Here is a 24,979-nt window from a genome sequence, read left to right on the forward strand (position 1 = left end):
AAATGATGTGTTTACTCTGTCTCCCAGCTAGTAGTGAACTCCTTTAGGGAACAGGTCCTCATCGTGTTTACTTTCATCATCAGCATGGGCCGGCATATAGGAGGTTCCACAGCATGTTCACTAACTTGAAAGCAAATAAGGTCGCACCTGTTGGACTCAAGGAGGAGCTCTGAGGATTTAGGAGGAGCCCTGTGTATAGCATGTGGCACTTAGGGAAGGAGATGGAATCCAAGCATGAGTAAGGAGGAGAGGTGGATGGGAAGGAAGTACATGTGATAAGTCAGTAAGGCAATCAGGCTGGACCACATGCAGAGAGGGAGGGATGTGGCTGAGAAGGGAGCAGGTGCAGACAGTGAGGGTAATGCAGGTCATTCTGGGAGCCGAGTCTGCATCTAGCACAGTGCCTAACTACACTGAGCATCTCACTGTATTGTTTGTCAGAGAATAATGAGTGAATTCATTTTTTATTACTCCTGAATCTTTTAAGGGTAAGGTCATGAAATCTCATGAAAACTATTAACCCTTTCCCCAGAAAAAGGCATACACACATACTGTTGCTGGAAATTTAATAAGATTTACAGATTCTCTGAAATGTCTCCAGTGATACACACACACAAATTATATCCCAACATGTTTTTAATATATTTTATTGATTTTTTTACAGAGAGGAAGGGAGAGGGATAGAGAGTTAAAAACATCAATGAGAAAGAAACATCGATCAGCTGCCTCCTGCACACTCCCTACTGGGGATGTGCCTGCAACCAAGGTACATGCCCTTGACCGGAATCGAACCTGGGACCTTTCAATCTGCAGGCCGATGCTCTATCCACTGAGCCAAACTGGTTAGGGCCCAACATTTTTTAAATGGGATAAAATTGAAGTTTAGGAGCAACACATATAAGATGGTCACTTTAAAAAACTGTGAATAAGAGACGCATCAGAAGACACTTTTTATGAAGTCACTACAGCTTTTGAAGTTGGACCTGGGTGCCTGAAGTTGAGGCACAACAGAGGAAATCCAGAGGAGAGAACAGAGTCAAGAGACAGTTATGAGACAGTGGAAACAAGGGAGTTCAGGGTGACTCCTGCCTTTTTTTAGAACCCATATTTTACTCTATTTAAGAAATATTTATACAGTGCCATTTACTGTGTGCCATACTCTTTCCAAGAACTTAATAAATATGAACTCATTTAATTCTCATATCAACCCTGGATGATAGATATTATTATCTCCATTTTATAGATGAGGAAACCCAGACAGAGGTATGTAACTTCCCCAAGATCACACAGCTTGTAAGTGGCACAACTGGGATTCAGATGCATGGGAGTCTGGCCACAGAGTCTGTGATCTTAAGTCTGTGATGCTTTTTTTAATTAACTTTTATTGACTTTATTGGGATGGCATTGATTAATAAAATTATAAAGGTTTCAGGGGTACGATTCTATAATACATCATCTGTATATTGTATTGTGTGTTCACCATCCCAAGTCAAGTCTCCTTCCATCACTATTTATCCCCCCCCTACCTTCTTCTACCTCCCTACACCTCCCTTTCTGTCTGGTAATCATCATACTGATGTCTGTCCATGAGGTCTTTTTGTCGTTGTTTGTTTTTGTTTGGTTTAGGGTTTTTTGTTTGTGTTTGTTTGTTTGTTTGTTTGTTTGTTTTGCTTAATGACTCCTGCCTTCATGTATTTGAGTGACAGATGGATGGGGTGTCATTTGTCAAACTAGAAAATCCAGGAGAGGAACAGATTTGCATGATGGTGAATTCAGTTTTGTATGTCTTGAGTTTGAGTTTCCCAGGGAAGAAATAGATGGAGTTTCCCTGTAGGAGTTTGCAGGTCATGGGTGATAAGATGGGGTGCTCCCAGGTGTTGGGTGAGAGTCAGAGGGCTGGGGCTCAGTGTACCAACATTTTCAGGGGACAGAGGCAGGAGAGCCAGTGGTGAGATAGACACGCAACATTGAAAAAGGTCAAAGGAAACTGTTTCCAAAGGCCAAAGTGTCCATTTCATCCAGTAAGGACAGAGATTGTTTTTCAGTTTGGTAGATGGAAGTTCATGGTGATCTCAGTGAGAGCAACTTGACGTTATGAATGGAAGCCATTTAAAGCCCCCGAGGAAGTAAAAGTGCAGAGACCAGAGGGCTTCTGGAATTGTCCCTCTGAAGGAAAATGTAACTGGATCTCTGGACAACATTTTGACCTTGACCAGTTCCTCATCCTTGAAAAATCCACTTTCTTCTAATCATTCTAGTCCCTTCATCTCCACTTATCCATCTTTAAAGTATTGATTTTCTCAGAAATCAGTCCTAGGCTTCCCTTTCTTTTCTCTAAGAAACTTCCTTTAAGCAACCCCTGCAGGCTTGTGGTGTTAACTACCATCTATAGTAATGACTCTAAAATGCACATTTCTAGCCCAGTCCTCTCCTCTGCCTATCATGTATCTCTGCTTTTCTGACTCAAAGGCAATTCAAACTTTACCTGTTCAAAGCTGAACTCATGATACCTGCCACATCCCCACCCCCACCAGGACCACCTCTGTTCCCTTAATCAGGGACATCACCAACATCCATCCAGAAATACAGGAGTCTTCCTTAACACCTGTCTTTCACTTTCCTGCTTCTTAACTATCTCAGGTTGTGTCCACTTTACCCTTTAAACATGTCTTTATTCTAGCTACTTGTCCACCAGGTTTGTAGGCAGTGATGAATGGTCCAAACCATTACCATGATTCCTCTGAACCATTGCAACAGCCTCTTTCATGGTCTACCTATATCCCCTCTCCTTTCCCTCCAATGCATTCGCCAAACTGAAGCCAGAATGATCTTTGAAAACTGAAAATCAGATTTTGTCACCTGTGTATAAAACCTTCAGAGTTACCCATTACTTTCTATACAAAGACCAAAATCCTCAAAACGTTACTCCCTATCTCAGATGAAGTTGGTTGTGGCAAAGCCCTCATCTCATTTGCTGTCCCTAAAGCCCTCTAACCCGCTGACTGCCATACATGCCTAATGCAGTTTCAGAAGCATGACCCTGGAATTGAGGATGCAAACTCTCTTCCTGTTAAAATTCAAGTCAAGTCGTTCAGTGCCATTGGCTCTTAAACTCCAAGTGAGAAGGCCCCCTGGCTCCTTCCTACACAGTCAGCTCATAGACCACAGCACTTACTGATGTGTTTAAAGTAATATACATTATATTTGTGTCTCGTGGGGAGCATGAGATTTTTTGGGCATTTCTTCTCCTCTGTGCAGATTCAGACACTGAAAGCTTATTACATAGAAACTGACCTGGAAGTCACCTGGCCTTTAGAGAGAATGGTGAGAACATGGTTACAATGGCTATGCATTCACCTGGGGAAACAGAACAGGCACAGGTGAACATTAACCCATCCCAGGTCCAATGTTGTTAGTCCAAAATGATTAAATTGAAGAAAACATCAAACAAACAGAATTAAAAAAAATTAGGAGGAAAGTCAGCATGGAGCACTTGGGGATAAAAGCAGATTTTGCCATTGTAAGGCCAGGGGAGAAACATTGTATTTCAGGATTGCAGAGCCTTGGGAGTACAGTGGGAAATACATTTAAACAGAGCTGGGCCTTGCGGATGGCCCTGGAAGGAGCTGGGCCTGATGCAGAATGGGGCTGCCTACAAGGAGGTGATATCCAACATCACTAGGAGCAGAACTCCAGAGAACTCATTTTTTTACCAGATGATAAATTGAAAAGCAGTTAAGGAGAGTGATTATTTGGACAATGGAATTGAGCCATAAAAGAATTTAATGACCCTGTGCTTCCTCAGTGTCAACTACCCAGCAGTTACAGTTGTTATAGAAGCTATACAGAGCTTTCAGGATGTGGGGTAGCTGGGATGAGGTAGAGGAGAGCTTTGGAAGGCAGGAAGGAGTAAGCAAATACTACAGCATTTCTCTACAATCAAAGATAAAAGGAAGGAAGTCTTAATATGGACTGAATGCTTGTGTCTTCCCCCAAATTCATATGTTGATGCTCAAACCCCAATGTGATAGTATTTAGAGATGAGGCTTTGGAAGGTAATTAGGTTTATATAAAGTCATGATGGTGGGGCCTTTGTGACAAGATTAGTGCCCTTATTAGAAGAGACCAGAGAGCGTTCTTTCTCTCTCTCTCTCTCTCTCTCTCTCTCTCTCTCTCTTTCTCTCTCTCTCATAATGTGAGCACACAGCAAGAAGACAGCTGTCTTCAAGCCAGGGAGCTGTCTGAAAACCAGGAAAATAGACCTCACCAGGGATAAAATCAGCTGCCACCTTGATCTTGAACTTACAGCCAACAGAACTGTGAGAATACATTTCTGTTGTTTAAGCCACCCAGTTATTGTACTTTGTTATAGCAGCCCAAGCTGACTAAGACATATGGTTTGTATGAATAACTGGGTCAGAGGCTGGGGGAGTAGAGGAGGAGCATATGTAGGAGGCATTTCACAGGCTTGGAGACCAATTGTGAACATCTCTTCTCCAGTCCATATTTAATGATATTATGTCATCAGATTGAAATAAGCCAAGGTATGAGTGTTTACACCGTGGGAATAGGCAAACACTAAAAATCAGCGTTTTTCCCACTGGAGAGCCAGCTGTTTAACCAGTGTACCATTGGATACATGAGATGAAATCCTATGGGAATAGGCAAACACTAAAAATCAGCATTTTTCCCACTGGAGAGCCAGCTGTTTAACATTAACCAGTGTACCATTGGATACATGAGATGAAATCCTTGTGGGAACAGAGGTCCATGGAGTTCTTGTATTCATAATAAACACTAACCTTTTTGTTGTGGTTGCTGTCTCTGTTTTAATTACTAATACACAATGGCACTCTTCAATTACCTTTTATTACCCATCCAGAGTGATTCAGCATTTGTAGACTCTCCTGGCAAAGTTAACCATCATTTAAAGTATTGTTTCTATGGGGAACTATTTCCAAATTGCAAGTTACTGACTTTAAAATAAACTTTTGGAAAATAGCACATTTGTGAGTTGGGAGCTTTCAATTCTGGGTCCTTGTGGGGAGGTTAGAGAACAAAAAGAATCATGTTGATTTAAAAAATACAACTTGCAAGAGAAATCCTAAGTGAAAAGGCAAAAGGAATAGAATTATTGAACTTGGAGGAGAAAGAGATGAGGAGCAACTTAGTCACAGGGGTGAGTGCCAGCTGGGTGTTTGTTTTTTCCACCATAAACATCAGGGACTTGGGTTGACGAGGGGGAAATGTCTTTATGGTGCTATTCTGGGATGTATGGCTTGTGGATTTTATTTTGAACATTTCAAAACTTATTTTCTTCAATCAGGAGTGGTTTACATAGGATCCGTTTTGAGGACCAAGAAATGTTAAGATGAGATTACTTGTCATCTTCAAGGTTCCTATCACCTTCATGTCCCTAAGTCAACAGATGGCATAACGTATTTCAAATTTTTGAGAAGCATTATATTATTCAATAATCCCTTTTGTAACACATCTTGGAATGTAATCATCATACATCTTAGAATAACTAGATGCAAAATGTATCAGTTTCTATCCAAAAATGAGTATCATAAAACTTAAGCTATCTGATATTAGTATAAAAACCTCAAATCAACTATTCTAAATGAATACTCTTTGACCATTTAATGATGGAAAAGATGTTATTTGGGGATTGATAAATTAGTGTTATTTTAGTTATTCATATGGAAGCGTTGGGGATATTATTTTCCTGAATGATATTGCAGTACCCTGATTTGGCATTTCCTGAAAGTAATCTGAAACAAAGAAATTATAGCTGTAACTCTGCCGCTTCAAACCTTAAATGTTTCACAGCACTCCCAGGCCCTGGTTTAATAGTTGCTTTATGATGCCGTTTCAGAATAACGCTCCTAAGCATGGAATAACCCTTCCTCCAAAACTGACATGAATCCATAAAGCTTGTTAACGATGACTGTAAAATCCACCAAAAGTATTCTCGGTGGCATATTTTTGGTTTATTTATCTAAAATCCTTAGCTTTCTGAATGTTGCTTCATGATCAGCCTTGCTCATCTCCAGTTTATCTAACACATACTATTTACCTGTGGTTGGCCCGCCCCTCTTCTTCACCTTTACATAGTGACGGCCTCTGGCTCTTTGGGTCCTGGCTCCAATGTCTTTTCTCCCAGGAAGTCTTCCTAGGGCCCTGGAGACCAGGCTAGCGCCCCCAGTGTTGCAGGTCCCCCACTGTACACTCTGATCCTATACTCACCACACTGCCTTTTAACAATGTCTGTTAGTTAAAGCATCTTCTAGACCAGCAATCGCCAACTGGTGGTCTGTGAGGTCCGAAAGGTTGGCAACTGCTGCCGAGAGCTCCTTGAGAGCTTAGGATCTTCTAAGCAGCAAGATGGAGCTCTTATCACATAGCCTGCCAAGAAAACCACAGAACAGTCACCCTTCACTCGGAACACACTCACCATGTGTTCAGGTTGTTGATGCATCTCCTCCACACCCGCTGCTAGACAGAAAGCTCCTCAAGGGCGGTGATGCATTTCATGCATCTTTACAATCCAGTAAGTCATGCGGTGACTAGTGTGGGTTAAGTGTATGTTTAATCCTGTGTTTGCCAACAAGGACACTGGCATTTTTCAGCAAGACAATTCTTAATTGTACAAGACAGTCCCACACATTGGAGGACATCGGCAGTCCTGCCCCTGCCCACTAAATGCCAGTGGTACCCCCATCATTTGGACACACATACACATATACATATACATGCACACACGTATGCACAGACACATGCAAATGCACACCCACACACATACACATGTGAATACATGCACACACATGCATACACATTTGTAAGAGTTCTTGGGGCAGGGCGGCTCAGAGGAAAATAGTACTCCCCATAGTTGAGAGCCTGTAGCCAACTGAACCTTCCCATACACACATACATATACATGCACACACGCATGCACAGACACATGCAAATGCACACCCACACACGTACACATGTGAATACATGTACACGCATGCATACACGTTTGTAAGAGTTCTTGGGGCAGGGCGGCTCAGAGGAAAATAGTACTCCCCATAGTTGAGAGCCTGTAGCCAACTGAACTCTTTTTGCAACAACTCAGTGAGAAGCAGAACATGGTAGACTCTGCAACAGTGCCAGATGACTTACTGGAGAATTGTATGTGTGTGGTGGTGTCAGGTGGGGTACAGGGTGGCATCTGTGCCCTCAATAAAACATGGTAACATGTCTGTAATATAACTAACTAATCTTTATCAAACATTTATCACGTACCCGCGCACTGGGCTAAGTGTTATACTTTGGTCATTTAATCCTCATAACAACCTGTGTGGCCCCATTTTTCAGAGAAGGAAACTGAGGCTTAGAGAGTTTCAAACCATAGACCAAGTTAGCACCCTTGGTTAGCATCAAGGCCAAGATTCATCCACAGGAATTTGACTCCAGGCTTTGCTAGACTATTTAACAAGAAGAAACTTCAAAATTCCCAGATGAAAGAACCCTTTTCAAGTGCGTCCCTCCTATTGATTATAATATAGAGTGCGTTTCACAAAATATATTCTGCATAGTGTTAATTTAGTGGGATGAGAATAATGGGTTCCATGGGCAAAGAAGTTTGAGAAATGCTTTCAGAAGGGTATGTGTACAGGGCAATGAAACAGTAACTCTGAAAACCAAACAAACCTCCAGAAGGGTGCTCAGTGTTTCACAGTGAGTCTGGAGGTGATTTCAGAACATTCGGGATCAAACAGTGGGAAGAACTACAGCAGGAGCTGGTCTGCCAGGAAATGATTAAAAGCCAAATAGTGCTGATTAGGCTATAGGAAAAGACTAAGGAAGGGTTAGTTACCTTTCTTCTAATTTCATCATAACAATAAGTACAATTTATTATGTGCAGATTACTTAAGTATCTTTTGTAATTTTCACTATTACAATCTCCCTTTCACAGGTAAAATACTGAGTCCTAGAGAAGCTGGTGAAGTAGCTTCCCCTAAGGCCGCATAACTATTTAACGGCAATGCCGAATTTGAACCCAGGTCTACCTTCATGTCTTGTGATTTGAAACACTATCCACAAAGCTTCCAGGACTTATGGTTTGCTCAGGGGCTCTCTGAGTGAGTGGATGTCCAAAGTGAAACCATCTCAAAGACTATGCCTGGGAAAGCTTTGAATTGGTGATTCATGTTACAACACCGCCTTCATTTCGGTGTATCTCTTCAGCCTAAATTAGTTATCTGGTCTGAGTACTAAACTGGAAGTTTCTTTCTGGCATGATTTATATTTCTTAATTGTACTATTATATTTTAAATTAACAGATCGCCACATTGTTGCATGATTCTTTTTTTTTGATGAAATGACATCCATCTGCCTAGAAGTGCACCCAGTCTGAGACCCTTCCTGGAGTCAGAGTGCGTCCTCGCTGAACTGCCTTAGCGGCCACTCCAAAACTAACAATTGACCAGGGTTTAAATTGTTGGTGGTACCGACATCCAACTTCTCATTTTTCAATTTCCTCTTTCCTTTTCTTTTCAACAGATGTTGGTGCATTTTTTGAAGAAGGGATGTGGCTACGATATAACTTCCAGGCATCCGGGATCAGCGGCAAAGAATCGGGCAGCAGATCAGAGAGCTCACCGGATCCACAGGGCCCACTGCCAGACCTGGCCCACGAGGAGATTCGGTTCAGCTTCAGTACCTCCAAGGCGCCCTGCATTCTCCTCTATGTCAGTTCTCTCACCACTGACTTCTTGGCGGTCCTCGTCAAACCCACCGGTAAGGACAAAGACAGCTAGCCGTTGACCTAAGTAGAGATGAGCTTTGAAGCAGTGAAATTAATTTTATATAAATCAATGAGTCATCCTGATTATGATAATGATCAATAGTTTCCTACAGAACATATAGATGTTCAGTAGAATAGAGAATCAGAGAAATTTGCATTCCTAACCAGTCTCAGGATTTCACATTCATAAAATATATCCCTAACATAAAGGTTGCTTAAAACAGGGGTATATTTACACTTATAATATTGGGACTATCTTGATCTCTAGATATGCACTGAGCCAAAGAGGGTCAGACAGGTGGCTAAGACAGGCATCCTGGTGGCAATTTTGGGCATGGCCTTATGGCCTGACTTAGAGAGAAGTGTAAACCTTCCTAATGTGTATAAACTTGAGATCTAAGACACCTACAGATTTAAGATCACTTTTTTTTCTAATGAATATATTTTAGGTGTATCAAGGAGCGAATCTCTCTAACTCATTTCCCAGAGAGCTTGTGTAGCTGGCACTGTGGAGGTCCCTCTCTCATCGTCTTGCTCTTCAGTGGTTAGGCTCTGCAGCCTTCTTTGATGGTGACTGCAGGTTGTAACATCTGAAAGATCAAGGTCTTTTTCCAAGGGAACCAAGAATTATTATTATTATTAACATAATTCAGCTCAAGTTTTGAAAAATAGAAAATTCTTCAACTTGTTCTTTGGACAATACACTAAGTTTAAAAGATGGGTAAATAAATGCTAGGATTTTCCCTTTTAGAAATTATTCCTAAAGTAATTAGCCAAAAATTAGATAGAAATTTAGCATGAAGGTGTCCATCATGGTGTTACCTCTAGGAATTAGAAAGGACTGAGAAGTTTAACTTGAGTAAAATTTTGGTTTGTGAAAGAGGGAATCACAATTTTATGCAATGTTATGTATCCATTAAGAATACTATTCATAAAGAGTAATTAATGGCATGGAGAAAAATATTTTAGCAGTATCATGTTAAACCAAAAAAAAAGGGGGGCAAGATACAGTTTTGACTGTCCAATATCAGTCTAACTTTGTGAAAAATACTAGTATAGCCAGAAAAGCAACAACGTGAACCAGGTGTCCGTTTGGATGTTGGTGCTGCTCCTGAGTAATACTCTTCTACACACGTCAGTGCCCACACTGAGCAAGGATCCCTGTTCTAAATAGCAAAAATAATACATGAAATCAGTGAGGAAGCAGAAGGAAAAGGGACATAGCCCCTGCTTTCCAAGAGTTCATGAGTTAAGTTTACATCTCCTAGATCTGGCTAATAGATTTTTAATCCACTGATGTTGTCCAACTCAGTGGGCAGGGACGATGGTTCTCACATTTAGCTTGTCAAGAATTTAATGAATACAACCCAGTAGATGCTGTATTGTCTGCTCCTCAAGACATGGCCGTGCAAAAATGTGGTCCCCAACTGTATTCAGTAACTCAACAGCCAACACCCACCCTGAGAGCACACATGCTGGTGTTTGTGGGCATTCGTCACAGGCAAGGATTTTCATTTAATATCTGTCGCAGGCAAGGGTTTTCATTTAATAGTAAATTGATTTAATATCAGTGGCTACCATGGAATGCTGCCCAAAGCATGCTAAGTGTTTCACATATATCCATTCCTTTAAACACACATCTTTGTGCCATAGACACTATTCTATCCCCTTTCTATAGGTGACCTGGGATACATAGGTTCAGTGACTTGCACACCCAGTGGGTGATGGCAAACCCAGGTTTCTAGGCCCAGGTGCTGGTTCCAGGCCCAGAGCTCTGAGCTGCTCTCTCCACACTGCAGAGACCCCAGGACCCTCCCAGTGCATTTGCAAAACATAGCCAGCCGGCTTCTGTCAACTTATCATAAGGCCATCCTCAAACTGCTGATGAAAATGTGGCTTTTTTACACTTCAAATACTGACTTTTTTATTAACTGAGATATAAAGCAAAAAATTTTAAGGAAGTCATTTAGGGGGAAAAAATCAATAGGGACTATGCCAAAATAATTTTTTTAAGACTAAAATGTCTTAAATTAATGTCTTGGCACCCCTCTAACTCGACATAGTCGAGCTGTGTTCTCTTCACTGTTCCCCAGAGGCAGCTCCTCCCCCAGTTCTGACAGTGCTCTGACTCAGACACCCAGACTCACAGCCTGGTATCATCCATGCACATTCCACCCTTCCCCATCTTGTGGGCCATCAGGCAAAACAGTCCTGTGGAGCTTGTGTTTGGGAGGCCACACCCAGCATCTTTAGCAGCCCTCGCCTCCCATAGGGCTCCTGGGACCCCGTTACCCCTTCATGGGACAGCAGGGCCCCTCCATGTGTCCACGAGGGTGCTCTGTCCCAATCCAGCTCTCTGCTTCCAGTCCCTTTCACCTTAACCTCCCACCACAGCCAGAGTGGGTCTTCCTTTATGCACAGTATCCCTATTATAGAAGGAGTAGTGCCTCCTTCTCCCCGCAAGACCACAGGAGAAATCCAAAATCCTGCAACCTTCCAATCGAGCCCTACCACCTTCCTCGTGGGGAAGAGCTCCGAGTGTGGAACCAGAATGCCAGGGTTTGAATTCAGAATCTGCCTTTGTGTGTTGTGAGATGTAAGTTTCCTATCTGTAAAATACTGTCTGCCGCATAGGGTGTTGTGAAAATCAATGTGTAAAGCACTTATTGCATGTAAATGTTAGAGGTTATTATTATCCACATCCCCTGTCTTGTCACACATTCAGTGACAAAGGAATTTGTTCTACCCCAAGGGCTCTGTGGGCATCTGTGTTCCTGCCCATTACATTCCCTTTTTTGGAAAAGCCCTGTCTTCCTCTCTAGTCTAAGACCTGCCTTTCTTTTTTTCTTTTTTTCTCTCTTTTTTTTTCCAATTACAGTTCACATTCAATATCAGTTTGTATCTGTTTCAGGTATACAGCTTGGTAGCTAGACAATCACATACTTTACAAAGTGTTCCTCCCGGTATTTCAATGTAGACCCAGGTCAAGTCTCGTCTCCTTTCAGTGACGACTCCTTACTTTAAACTCCTGTTACTCTTATTTTCAATGTCAGCTGCTTGGCACTCAGTGCCCTGTGTTGTTATCTGTCTTTGTTATAAGGACTCCCTGTCTTCCCAGCCCACAGTAGGTGCCAGTAGGTGAGTGTTTACGATGACAGTGGTGGCGACCAGGAGAGAGTAAATCTGGAAAGCACGTGAGTGGCGGCAGCCAGTGCAGGAGCAGTTCCTTAACGCTGCTGTCATGCCCTCAGGAGATGAACACTTACGAATATTTTATTTTAATGAACAAATATGAATATTTCTCCCTATCATCATGTTGTACTTCTCTTGTGCTATTATTTGAAAGCAATCAATACAGCATTTGAACTTTATTATTCAAGAATATTGCTATTACGGTTTATAGATATTCATTATATATAATATAAAGATCCAACTCATCTTTTTTCTCAAAGCAAATAATTTCTGTTGTCATTGAGAGAAGCAGTTATAGACATCTTAAATCATATTTACAAAGTTCAAGAAAGCAAGAAAAGAGAAAAATAATTTTAAAAAACCACAACTGAATACTGATTTGAATGAGCTGGGGAACTTAAAGGGACCAACAGCGGAGACAATAGAGAGGAGAATGTCCAGTTTTTTGCATAATTACTGGTCCCTCTGAGCTCTGGCCTTCAAAGGCAGAGCCGTCTTTTACTTCTCTCTGTCTTCCCAGACCCAGGCACAGCCTGGCGCACACTGGGGAACTGGGGCTGGTTGTATGAGAAGTGACTCGACACTTAGAGAAAAACAACCCACTTTCAGACCTTGAAAAATTGGATTCAACAGTGCTTTGCACATCACTAAATAAATGTTTTCTGAAGAAATGAATAAATAAGTGATGAATGAATACAGCTACATGTTTAAGAAAGTTGGCTGAGATTATACAAGGTTAGAGCACCGGAAGGAAAGGGGAGTCAAGACAGTCAACTTTCTACATGTTGCTCAAATAACCGCCTGCTCATCTCCTTCACTCTGAAATATAGATTATTTTTAATGCTGTTAGGATAAAGGAAAAAATAGGCTAAAACACTGAAGAATGGGGAAGAGAAGCAGGAAAAGGAAGCAGCATATTCAAAGGTCCTGAGGTAGGAAGGAGAATTTAATTTCTAGGACATAAGAGAAGTTGAAGGTAACAAACGTTAAAAGTGAGAAGGTAAATGGTATGATTTGAAAATAAAGTAACAGGCAGAACTCAGATCAGACAGGGCATCATAAGGTACATTAAGAATGTATGTCTTGCCCTAACCAGTTTGGCTCAGGGGATAGAGCGTCAGCCTGCAGACTGAAGGGTCCCAGTTTCAATTCCGGTCAAGGGCATGTACCTTGGTGCGGGCACATCCCCAGTAGGGGGTGTGCAGTAGGCAACTGTTCGATGTTTCTCTCTCATCAATGTTTCTAACTCTCTATCCCTCTCCCTTCCTCTCTGTAAAAAATCAATAAAATATATATATTTTTAAAATAATGTATGTCTTCATCTTATGAGCAACTGGAAGACTTTGAAGAATGTTAAGTAAGCCATTGAAAGAATCAATTATGCATTTTGAAAAGACCTCTCTGCAAAGAAAACGTAAGAAAGAAAAAAGCACAGAAGCAGGGAGATCATCATTCATTCATTCATTCAATAAATATTTATTCACACCTACCAAGTATCAGACATTATACCCTACATTGGAATAATATCATAAATAATATATACAAAAGTCCTTGCTCTCATGAAACTTACATTTGAGTGGAAAAACACAGACAATAAATTAAGGACAATATGTAGTACATTGTATTATAAGAACTATAATAGGAAAAAAATAAGGCAGAAAAGGGAGAGCTTGGCCAACAGAAAGGAGTGGGTAAATTCTGCTTTTAATGAAAAAACCACAGAAATAATCACTAAGAAGATGATATTTGAGCAAAGACCTAAAGGGGGTGAGAAGTCAGCCAGACAGATAACTGTGGAGTGAGCATCCTAGATGAAAGAATCAGCAAGTGCAAAGGTCCTGAGGCAGGAACATGCTGGCTTCTGGAGAAACAGCAAGGAGGCCACAGTGAGCAAGGAGGGGAATAATAAGAGATTATGTCAGAAGTGATAGTGGAAGATCATATAGGGCCTGGAGAGCCATTATGAAAACTTCCATTTTTACTACAGGTGAGATAGGAGGAAGGCATTGGAAGGTTCTGAACAGGGGATCACTTGAAGTATCAGGTGGAGAGGAGATGGGTCTGTGAGGGGCAGAGACCAGGGTGGGGAAGGTGAGGGTAGGGCAGAATCAAGAGGTTAGCGTGGAGGCTAGTACAGTAATTCAGGCCAAAGATGATGGTGGCTTGGTCTGGGGGTAGGAATCCTATCTAATAAAAGACAAAAAGGGTAATTGACCATACCTTCGCTACACTTCCCATTGGCTAATCAGGGCGATATGCAAATTAACCTCCAACAAAGATGGCGGCCGGCAGCCACACAACTGAAGCAAGCAGGAGGCTTGCTTGCTCCAGTGATGGAGGAAGCCAAGGTTCCCCGCCTGCCGCGGCCCGGCTCTGAGCTCTGAAAGCAACTAAGTTTCAATTATAGAAGCTAAACAAACCCCAGATACCTGCTTTCAGCCGGCCGTGGCCATGGAGCTGGAGCGAGTAGGAGCGGGCTCTTAGCTCCAGTTACGGCAACATAGTTTCAATTATAGAAGGTAAATAAATCCCAGAATAAAAAAAAAAGAAAAAAAGGAGAGGCTGGGAGCTTCAGTCGCCCGCCAGCCTGAAAACGGCCCTCAGCCCCTCACCCAGACTGGCCAGGCACCCCAGTGGGGACCCCCACCCTAAAGGGGTATGGCCAGCCTGAAAACAGCCATCAGCCCCTCATCCAGGCTGGCCGGGCACCCCAGTGGGGACCCCAACCCTGAAGGGGGTGTGACCAGCTGCAAACAGCCATCAGCCCCTCACCCAGGCTGGCAAGGCACCCAAGCGGGACCCTCACCCTGATCTGGGACACCTTTCAGGGCAAACCAGCCGGCCCCCACCCATGCACCAGTCCTCTATCCTATATAGTAAAAGGGTAATATGCAAATTGACCCTAACAGCAGAAAGACTGGGAATGACTGGTCACTATGACACACACTGACCACCAGGGGGCAGACGCTCAATGCAGGAGCTGCCCTCTGGTGGTCAGTGCGCTCCCACATGGGGGAGCTCTGCTCAGCCACAAGCCAGGCTGATGGCTGCCAGTACAGCGGTGGTGGTGGGAGCCTCTCCCGCCTCCTCAGCAGCGCTAAGGATGTCCGACTGCAGCTTAGGTCTGCTCCCCGCTGGCAAGTGGACATCCCCTGAGGGCTGCCAGGCTGCCAGAGGGATGTCTGATTGCCAGCTTAGGCCCAATCCCCCGGGGAGCAGGCCTAAGCCAGCAGGTGGTCATCCCCCGAGGGGTCCCAGACTGCGAGAGGGCACAGGCCGGGCTGAGGGACCTCTCCTCCCCTGAGTGCACAAATTTTTGTGCACCGGGCCTCTAGTGGTGATTATAAAAAGCAATAAGATTCGAGGTATATTTTGAAGAGCCAAGATTTGCTGACAGACCATACAAGTAATCTAGAAGGAAGAGGGGAGTTGGATCTTTTGGCAGGAGTAGCTGGAGGGATGAAGGAAAATGTGTGGAAAATTGCAGTGGAATATTTGGGGGGGGGGGGGGTAAGATCAAGAGTCTGATTTTGCATCCATTGTGTTTGAGGTGTCAATAAGAGAATGGGAAGAGATGAGAAACAGGGGACTCACCGGAGAGTGAGGTGAGGTCAAGTCAGTCACTGATATGGAGTGGCCAACACAAGGCACCAGGGGCGAGGGGCTCTGATGGAACTGAGATAGCAGGGGAGTAGTTCTTATGTGTTTCACATGGGGCATTCTAAGCACCAATGAGCCCCTGTGGGTACAGAGATAAAGAAGAATGGAGCAATTTAGACACATTTCATAGATGAAAACCAACAATGTTTGATTGAAATGCTGTGAGCAAAGGGATCTAGAATAAATACTAAGGTAAATCTCAGAACTAGTGAAGGTTTGTTGAATTCGCTTTGAAAGCAAAAATAGGAAATGCAATTCATTCTTGATTGTCCTAATGAACGTTTCTTTCAACTCTGGGAACTTGGCAGAATATTTTAAGTAGCACTTGTAATGCTGGAATGAAAGGCAGCATTTAGAAACTATTGCATTTATTTGTGTGTATATATATATATATATAAGAGCATGAGAAATATCTGGAAGGTGATATGGCCAGAGAGTTAGAGTTGTTATCCTGGGATGGTGAGGTTTCCAATGACTTTATTTTTTTATTTCTGTGTACTAAATTTTAATTATTATCTTTTATTTCACAACTTAAAAATCAGAATATCAGTTTTGTTCCTGTAGAAGGTGCATGAAAGAGGCCACAAGGAATCCATGAGGTGATTTGCAATTGGTCAGACTCCATTTTTTAACCTCAGAGATGTTAGCTATTAAAATGAAGATTCCAATTTGAGTGAAAAATGAGATAAAAATATTGGTCTTTAAAAATCATAAATAAGACATAAAAGTTATGTTTGCCATGCAGATTAATTAAAAACAGGATCTAGAATATTACATGAGTCTTCTTGAATATTGTTTGTCATTATTGGGAAGAAAGAAGGAGGGGAAAAAGAATAATTCATCCAGGCAAAGTGAGCTTTCACAGAGGCGACCAGTACCCAGGGCCCGGGAAGCCCACCATTTCCTTTGTTTTGCATTTGGATTGAAGCAATCTCTAACCTCAAATAAAAGTAATTGCTTTGCTCCCTTAGTGTCAGCAAAGCCACCCCAAATCCCATATGTTTATCTTTTATAAGTTATGTTTGTTTTTAATACTGTATGCTCATGATTCTTTCATATGCCAAATGGCATGCTTTGTCGATGCTGTGAGACTGTCCCTGTACCCTGCATTTATTTTTTACTTCAGAGTATTTTGTGGGGCTTCCACATTCCTATATTGTATATATTTTCATTATTCCTTCCCAGGCACACTCCCATCTTGGATCATTTTATACCTTTTGCTGCTTCAACTTTGAGATCATGGTCACTGATGGCTCACTGTTGGTAGATTGTAAACCCACGGGTGCCAGGTGCTGTTAACCCTCATGTGCCTCGGAGCTAGTGACTCAGAATTCACAATGGCAGATGTAATTGATGGACATCAAAGGAGGGAGCAGGGTTCAATGCAAACCTAAGTGTCAAGGATTGGGAGAAGTTTTATTAAAATGAAACCTGGAAAAAAATTACTGAGTTTTTTTCCTATCCCTTATATAGGAAACTTACAGATTCGCTACAACCTGGGTGGCACCAGAGAGCCATATAATATTGATGTAGATCACAGGAACATGGCCAATGGACAACCCCACAGTGTTAACATCACCCGTCACGAGAAGACCATTCTGCTCAAGGTATTCATATGTGTGCATATCAATTGTATATGATATAGTATGATAACCTCTATAATACTTGGCCATTGGTTTTATTTGGTTTTGTTTTGGAGGTGGGGCAGATGGAAGAAATGCGTGCTCATACTTTCTCCTACAGATTCCTAATTAGTGAAGTAGAAAGATACATAGTTCTTCTAGCAGAGACAATGATGAAGTTGATGGTAATGAAATTTCATAGGGAGAAGCTAGAATAAATGTTGACTCTGTATATTCTCGTAGCTTTCCTCCTGTGGTCCACACAGCCATCAGTCTACTGCAGCGGTTCTCAACCTGTGGGTCGCAGGGGTCTTTGGGGGTCGAACGACGCTTTGACAGGGGTCGCCTAAGACCATCGGAAAACACATATATAATCACATATTGTTTTTGTGATTAATCACTATGCTTTAATTATGTTCAATGTGTAACGATGAAAATACATCCTGCATATCAGATATTTACATTACGATTCATAACAGTAGCAAAATTACAGTTATGAAGTAGCAACGAAAATAATTTTATGGTTGGGGGTCACCACAACATGAGGAACTGTATTAAAGCGTCGCCGCATTAGGAATGTTGAGAACCACTGGCTACTGTTTTTATCCACGGCACCATCTTTTTCCTCCATGCGCTCGGATGTCTGAGGCTTAACGCATTTCCCAGCGAAGGATACTGTGGTTTATCTAACCTATTTCCTTCACTCTTCCGACATGATATGCATAACTGTATTTTTTGTCTCTGTGGATGCTTTGTCTTAAAAATCTTCAGAACACAAACCTTCCACAGAATCTCAGACCCTACTTGTAGACTCTTAGCACACAAAGGGATGGTTTTATCATGACGCTTGAATTTTATGTCCATTGTATTATCCCTACTCCTACCACCGATTTTTACAATAAAGAAACCAGCCTGGGAGGCACCATGAATAAAACATAGCATGAGGAGGTCTCCCTGGGAACCAAGCCAAAAGATCAAGGATGGGAACTGTCACTGCCTTCACTAGGAGTTCAGAATAGATACCTGTCGGCAGGAAGAACTGCGGGGATGCTGTTCTGTCAGTGGAGTGGAGTGTCATTTGGCAGGGGTTCAGCCGCCTCTCGGACCTCGTTCAGATTCGGCTACTTGCCAAGGGAAATGCAGGTTGTAAGAAAAGGCACAGCCCTGTCTCTTTCTGAGCACAGGTGGATGTCAAATTCATAACTTGATATGGAGTTTATGCTTGGCCTATAGCCATCAATGCTAGAGGGTATTTTAAGGATAGGTCTTTCCTAGGAAAAAATGACAACAGGAAGTTACAGCTTATTGTGCAGTCAAACGTAGTATAAATAAGGTGACTTCACAGTGACAGACAGTCTCTGTGCCTAGCTAAGTGCCTGGCACATAGTAGGTCCTGCAAATTATTTACTAAGTAAACCAAGCCCATCTGTATCCATAACTCCTGGTTCATAGCACTTTATCAACATTGTGTTTATTGGCTTTTCATTGGAGACATTCTCTTGTTTTAAACCATGCCATCTGTCATCTCTTTTGAAGTAAGTGATTTATCTTGCCATTTTACCATTGCAAAATAATATTAAAAGATAAAAAGGGCTCAGTAATTGGCTCTAAAGACAGTACAACAGAGGAGACCTGCCACAGCTGTAGACTCATGCAAGGCTAACCCTCACTCTCTCCAAGAAAACGCCTGTTTATTAGGACTGAGCCCTATGGGTTGTAGAACCACAGGCAAAGATGAGGAGGGGGTGAGTGGGAGCAAAGGGTAGAGGGATAGGCTAAATAATTCCATTTCTGGATATATTTCCCAAAATGAGAGTTTGGAGTTAGGGTAGATTAAGAAGGACTTCCTTCTGGTACATTCCATTAAGTCCTGCATGCCCCACACTGAGGATTGAGCCCACAACCCAGGCATGTGCTCTGACCGGGAATCAAACTATGACCTCCTGGTTCATAGGTCAGTGTTCAACCACTAAGCCACATTGGCTGGGCTAACCAGCAACTCTTTAAGAACAAATATCAGCTTAATCAGAGCGGCAGTCTGCCACAGTGAATTAGAAAGGGACAGACTGTTTTCAGAACCTGGGGCTTTAGAGCCTGGAAAGCCAGGGAAATTCGGATAGTGGATAAGACAGACAGCCGAGAACCCAGGGAACTGAGGAGACTCTGGGAAGAGTCTGTTCCCATTGCTCAAGGTTATTTGGTTGCCAGTAACCAAAGACCAATTCAAAATTCATTTGTAGGAAGAATTCCTGGAGTCAGTCCTGGAATTTAAGAAAGAGAAAACCAAAATTTTAGAAGAGATTCCAGGGGAGCGGAAGGAGCAAAACAAAGACTAGAATGCCATTGAAGCCTCTCTCTCTCTCCACCCCTATTCCTCTCTCCCTTCCGCACTCCCACCCTCATCATCTCTGCTTGTCCATCCCTCTGTGAGGACTGCATGAATACCTCTCACTGCAGCCTCCATCCTTCACATATTCCCAGACACAGGCTCACATCTTCCTGGTTTTGCTAACAGAGAAAGGCTCTAGTTTCTTGGTTCTCTTTTTTAAATCCCAGGGACAGTCCTGGCTTGGGTCACATGCTGACCCTTTTGCAGGGACAATAACTGATAGCCCCTAATCAAATCTCATGACTAGAGTGGGGAGTTGGGGAGAATCCTCCAAGAGAACAGAACCACAGCCCCAGAGAAAGGAAACAAGATTGCTATGGAAAGCATGGGCTGTTCAGTGCTCTGAGGTCAGGGAAGAGAGTGTAGAACAAAGTCTCCCATAGGAATCACACCCAGAGTATTGGAAAGCCCTGCTCTCTATCCTCCTTCTGTAAACAATGCCGTGCAATTGCACTGAGATTTCCGAATGTGTTTAGAAAGCCAGACCTCTCAACACGCTTGAATTCATCTGGGAAAGACTTTGTGGTCAGGGTGCTTTGTTGTTCTCAGCCCAGCCTCTCAGTGCCAGCCCAAGATCGCACATGGAGGCGCTGTGGGTGGTGAAAACAGCACCAGGTGTTAGACTGGTTGGGTCAGACCAGACCTGGGTTCAGCAACCTCAGTACTTGAAATCTGGCTAGGAAAGAATACAGAGCGAAGACTCAAACTATAAGAGAACATTTATTTATAAAATCACAGATGTGGAAGAGTAATTCATAGAAGAATGGACTTAGGAAACAAGTTATAGAGGTAAAGGAAGGCCCTTGTAACTTGGACCTGAGGAAAGTAATGGCAGTGTGCCTGGGTGGAGGGAGAAGGGAAAGGCACGGGCCTGCTCCCAGGAGGGAGGATGAGCTGGGTCCTCATCCTAAGGGTTTTAAGAGTGGAAATTTTAGGGGAGGTTCCAGGGGAAGATCTCAATAGAATATTCAGGAGTTTTCAAGGTGTGTCTTTTCAGAGTCTAGGTCTCCACTGATTGATTGGTCAGTGCCAGGGCATGGGGTCATTATCCTATGCAGCTGATCCTGAGGTCACCTGTGGGGTTACTTGTCTGGTTTTGTTGCTTTTCTGGGCCTGGAGCTGAAATACAACTGAGGCCTAGATGTTATCTCTAGGGAGGAAATGTCAGGGGGTCCAAACCGAAGGACCAGTAATATGCTAGGGGGTGAGGTCCCACCCTACAGTTATCCTTTGTTAGGCACCTGGGGCTTTCCATCCTGGTGACCTTCTGCACCTAGCCCGTCACCCTTGCTCTGCTCATGTCTGTCAAGTGCCTACCACAAAGGTAGAGATGGTGGAAGAAGAAAGATATGGCTCCTCTGTGGAAAAGTAGGTCAGGCCAACTCCTGCCCTCCCTTATTTCAGGCAGGGAGGCCTTGCAGAGCACGGGAGTCATCCTAAAAGGACCTTTAGAACTCTAAAAACTTTGATTTATTTTTCCTGAAACATCTTGAGAACTTCTACAACCTCAAGGATGTATGGAGAGAGATACAATAAAATGTTAATTACAACTACTTCTGTGTAAAGGGGTTGCAAATAGTTTAATTTCCTCTAGATCAGAGGTTCTCAACCTGTGGGTCGTGACCCCTTTGGAGGTCAAATGACCCTTTCACAGGGGTCACCTAAGACCATCGGAAAACACATATATAATTACATATTGTTTTTGTGATTAATCACTATGCTTTAATTATGTTCAATTTGTAACAATGAAATTGGGGGTCACCACAACATGAGGAACTGTATTAAAGGGTTGCGGCATTAGGAAGGTTGAGAACCACTGCTCTAGAGTTTTCTATATTCCCTCATTGTCTACTAGAAGCATATGTTGCATTTTTATAATCAAAAATATGAAGCATCCATATATCCTCAACCTATTCCCTAGTTACAATAAAATAAAATGACACAGATATTTAAATAATGTCAAAGTAACATGTACGTTTAATCAAAGAACAAAAGGCTAATTCAAAGATGAGTTTTAAAGTACTATAGAATAAAATTTTATACATTTATATATACTCATATATCCTATAATTTAGATACTGTTTATCTGTGTTTATGATGTTTTTAAAAGCAGATTTACTTCCCTAGCAGGGTTTGACCAAAGCTAACATGAAGCTAATTTGCATTCCCTGAGCACACGCCCTGGTGCTGAGCACTTGAGGGAAATTGACCTTGGGTAAAACATTTGCTTTCAAAAAGCAACGTGCCTCATCTCCACATAGATAATGAAGAACTGATTCCAGGAGTTGTCAGACACCAGCATGAACCAGAACCCGTGACAACCCTCAAGTGGCATCATTTGTGGAAACTCACAGTTGCACCAGGGATAATAGCTAAAGGCTTAATGCCAGTCAAAATGTAAAACAAACCCCGGGAGGCAGAGAGCACCTGAAAAAGTACTGTACATGATGAAAAATCATGCTGATTAGCATGCATCCAAGAGCTGAACATCACAATGACTAATTTCAACATCTTGTCTCACAAATTCTTTCTTTCTACTCTCCTTTCTTCCTGCTATCCATGGCATTTTTCTTCTTTGTTCCCTTTTATCCCAGCCACATTGCGCAAAGGATCTAAGGTTTATAGGGGAACATAAAATGAAATTGAAAATTAAAGTAAGTCACAAAAAGTAGAGCTCCAAGACAAGGGGAAAATAGATCGTAATTACCCAGGTCATAGTTCTCACCCATGTGGGTAAATTTGGCCCTGAACTTCTTCGTGGCCAGAAGTACACAACCCATGAGGATAAAACATACCAGTGCCTCCAGGAACTGAAACTTTTCTCACTCTATCCTTATTTTTATTTTTTAACACCATGGATAATATTCACTGGCATAGAAAGCTGCCCATAGCATGGTCCACTTAGGCAATCTCACGCTGTGATAAGAGCTCACTCACATTGATGCTTACCATGTCCCAGGCACTCCACTAAGCACATTATACACATTCTTCCATTTAGCCCTCACAAAGCATGATGTGAAGCTCGCCAATTGAAAGCAGTAAGTAGCAAAAGCATGGTTGAACCTAGGTGTATTGCACTTAGAAGTTTACCCAGGCCCTCATCACTACCTAATAGATATCTGGAAGGAAGGTCATAAAACTTTCAAAGTGGATACCACTGGCCAGTAAAAATTGAGTGATGCTGATAGTGGTAGTGGTGGAAATGTTACTATTACTATAAAAATAGTTCAAAAATTTGTAAAAGCAGAGAGAAAAATAAATGCACACCTATGTAGCCACCCCCAAAACATTACAAATCTTGGCATTTTGCTCTATTTCTTCAGATTTTTTTTAAATGCAGTGATAGTTGAGACCCTTCATCCTCCTTGTCACATAGTGAGCCCAAGTAAGAAAGCAGACAATGTCTTTAACAACATTTCTGCAACAACATTTTTCACAAGAATCATTAGGAAAGTCAAGCGTAACTTAAAAATGGATTTCATCCCAAACAATTTCACAGGCAGTGGATGGGGGAAAGGGGCTGAAATGGTACAGCTTTCTGATATTCTGGCCTGGTCTAAGGATAAAACTAACTCAAAAAAAATTGAATAAGTTGTATGTTATTTGAATGACTATAACATATCTTTTGGGGTTTTGATGGAAGTTAGACAACAGAGAGTTCAGGGATATGTTCTCTGGCACAAATACTTAGAATCTACATTTTCTAAAAATCAAATGTGCATATGGTAAGGATATATTATTTTGGCTTTCGTTAAACTGGAGGGCCATTCCATTTTTACCAGGAAGATGGTCACAGATTTCCTGCAAGCAAAAGAAGGACTTTCTTTTGAAATTCTTTCAAGTCCCCAGGAACAAACAATGACTAGGTTCCCAAATTCTTCTACCACCTAGACTATGACCAGTTATTTTCACCAGGAATTTTCAAAACAAACTAGAGGCCCGGCACACAAAATTCATGCACAGGTACAGTCCCTAGGCCTGGCCTGTGATCAGGGCCATCTTCCCCAGCTGCCTGCCCCCACTGCCACCCACCCTCAGTACCCCTTTTGCCATCAGATGATCAGTGCCTGACAGCCAGGGGAAGGGACCAAGAGGTGGTCAGTGCGCCTCAAAGTAACTGGTCCAGTGGTCATTCTGCTGTTATTGTCAATTTGCATATTACCCTTTTATTATATAGGATATTCAAAAAAATTCACTGACTTCTCTTAAAATAAAGATAATTATTTATTACCTGCTATTAATCAGAATTTCAACCAGGTTGTGTAAAAATAGTTGCATCAATGGCTAATCAAGCTATGTATTGAGTATGAATCCTAAAAATGTTCAGAGAATTATTACCCACAGCAACAACAGTGTGTGCTAAATGTTAGGGATAGAGGAAATATACAAGAATTATGGTAAAAACAGTTGCTATGACAAGTTAACCCTGAAATCTCAATGACTCATCCCAATAAAAGTCTGTCTTATATCAGATATCTCATGCACAGCAGTCCCTAGGCCTGGCCTGTGATCAGGGCCATCTTCCCCAGCTGCCTGCCCCCACTGCCACCCACCCTCAGTACCCCTTTTGCCATCAGATGATCAGTGCCTGACAGCCAGGGGAAGGGACCAAGAGGTGGTCAGTGCGCCTCAAAGTAACTGGTCCAGTGGTCATTCTGCTGTTATTGTCAATTTGCATATTACCCTTTTATTATATAGGATATTCAAAAAAATTCACTGACTTCTCTTAAAATAAAGATAATTATTTATTACCTGCTATTAATCAGAATTTCAACCAGGTTGTGTAAAAATAGTTGCATCAATGGCTAATCAAGCTATGTATTGAGTATGAATCCTAAAAATGTTCAGAGAATTATTACCCACAGCAACAACAGTGTGTGCTAAATGTTAGGGATAGAGGAAATATACAAGAATTATGGTAAAAACAGTTGCTATGACAAGTTAACCCTGAAATCTCAATGACTCATCCCAATAAAAGTCTGTCTTATATCAGATATCATTTTAGAAAAGAAAAGTCTTGCGGTCTCTAGCAGGAAGGAAATCATGCTGGGTAGGCATTCTGAGGACCTAGCATGGCCACCAATCCTCTCATATCCCTTGGCAGTGGTCTGTTTCCTTGATTCAGTCAAATTCTTGTCCATTACTTGCCTGGCTCTCCATGGAGCCATACTCTGGGAGGCTCTTCCTCTTCCAAGATCTGCCATGGCCACCACTGAATGGAGTGTTCAGATGATGTCTTCCTTGAAGCTGTGTAGCCCTGAAGGTCTGTTTCCTGCAGTCTTCAATTATACTAAGGGTTGTTTTATACTCTCAAGCCCTTTA

The 24,979-nt window shown here is 42.2% G+C and overlaps 1 protein-coding gene across 1 annotated transcript in view; it reads left to right on the top strand.

Moving 5' to 3' along the window:
* CNTNAP2 (contactin associated protein-like 2) overlaps positions 1-24,979 on the top strand; it is a 1,278,915-nt gene that overhangs the window by 1,125,756 nt on the left and 128,180 nt on the right. Inside the window, exons 19-20 of the mRNA XM_005862840.2 lie at positions 8,551-8,787; positions 17,120-17,253. Coding sequence (XP_005862902.1) covers positions 8,551-8,787; positions 17,120-17,253 — 371 coding nt within the window. The remainder of the gene's footprint in view (positions 1-8,550; positions 8,788-17,119; positions 17,254-24,979) is intronic.

This window comes from Myotis brandtii, unplaced genomic scaffold, assembly GCF_000412655.1.
Source record: "Myotis brandtii unplaced genomic scaffold, ASM41265v1 scaffold168, whole genome shotgun sequence".
Classification (NCBI taxonomy): Eukaryota; Metazoa; Chordata; class Mammalia; order Chiroptera; family Vespertilionidae; genus Myotis; species Myotis brandtii.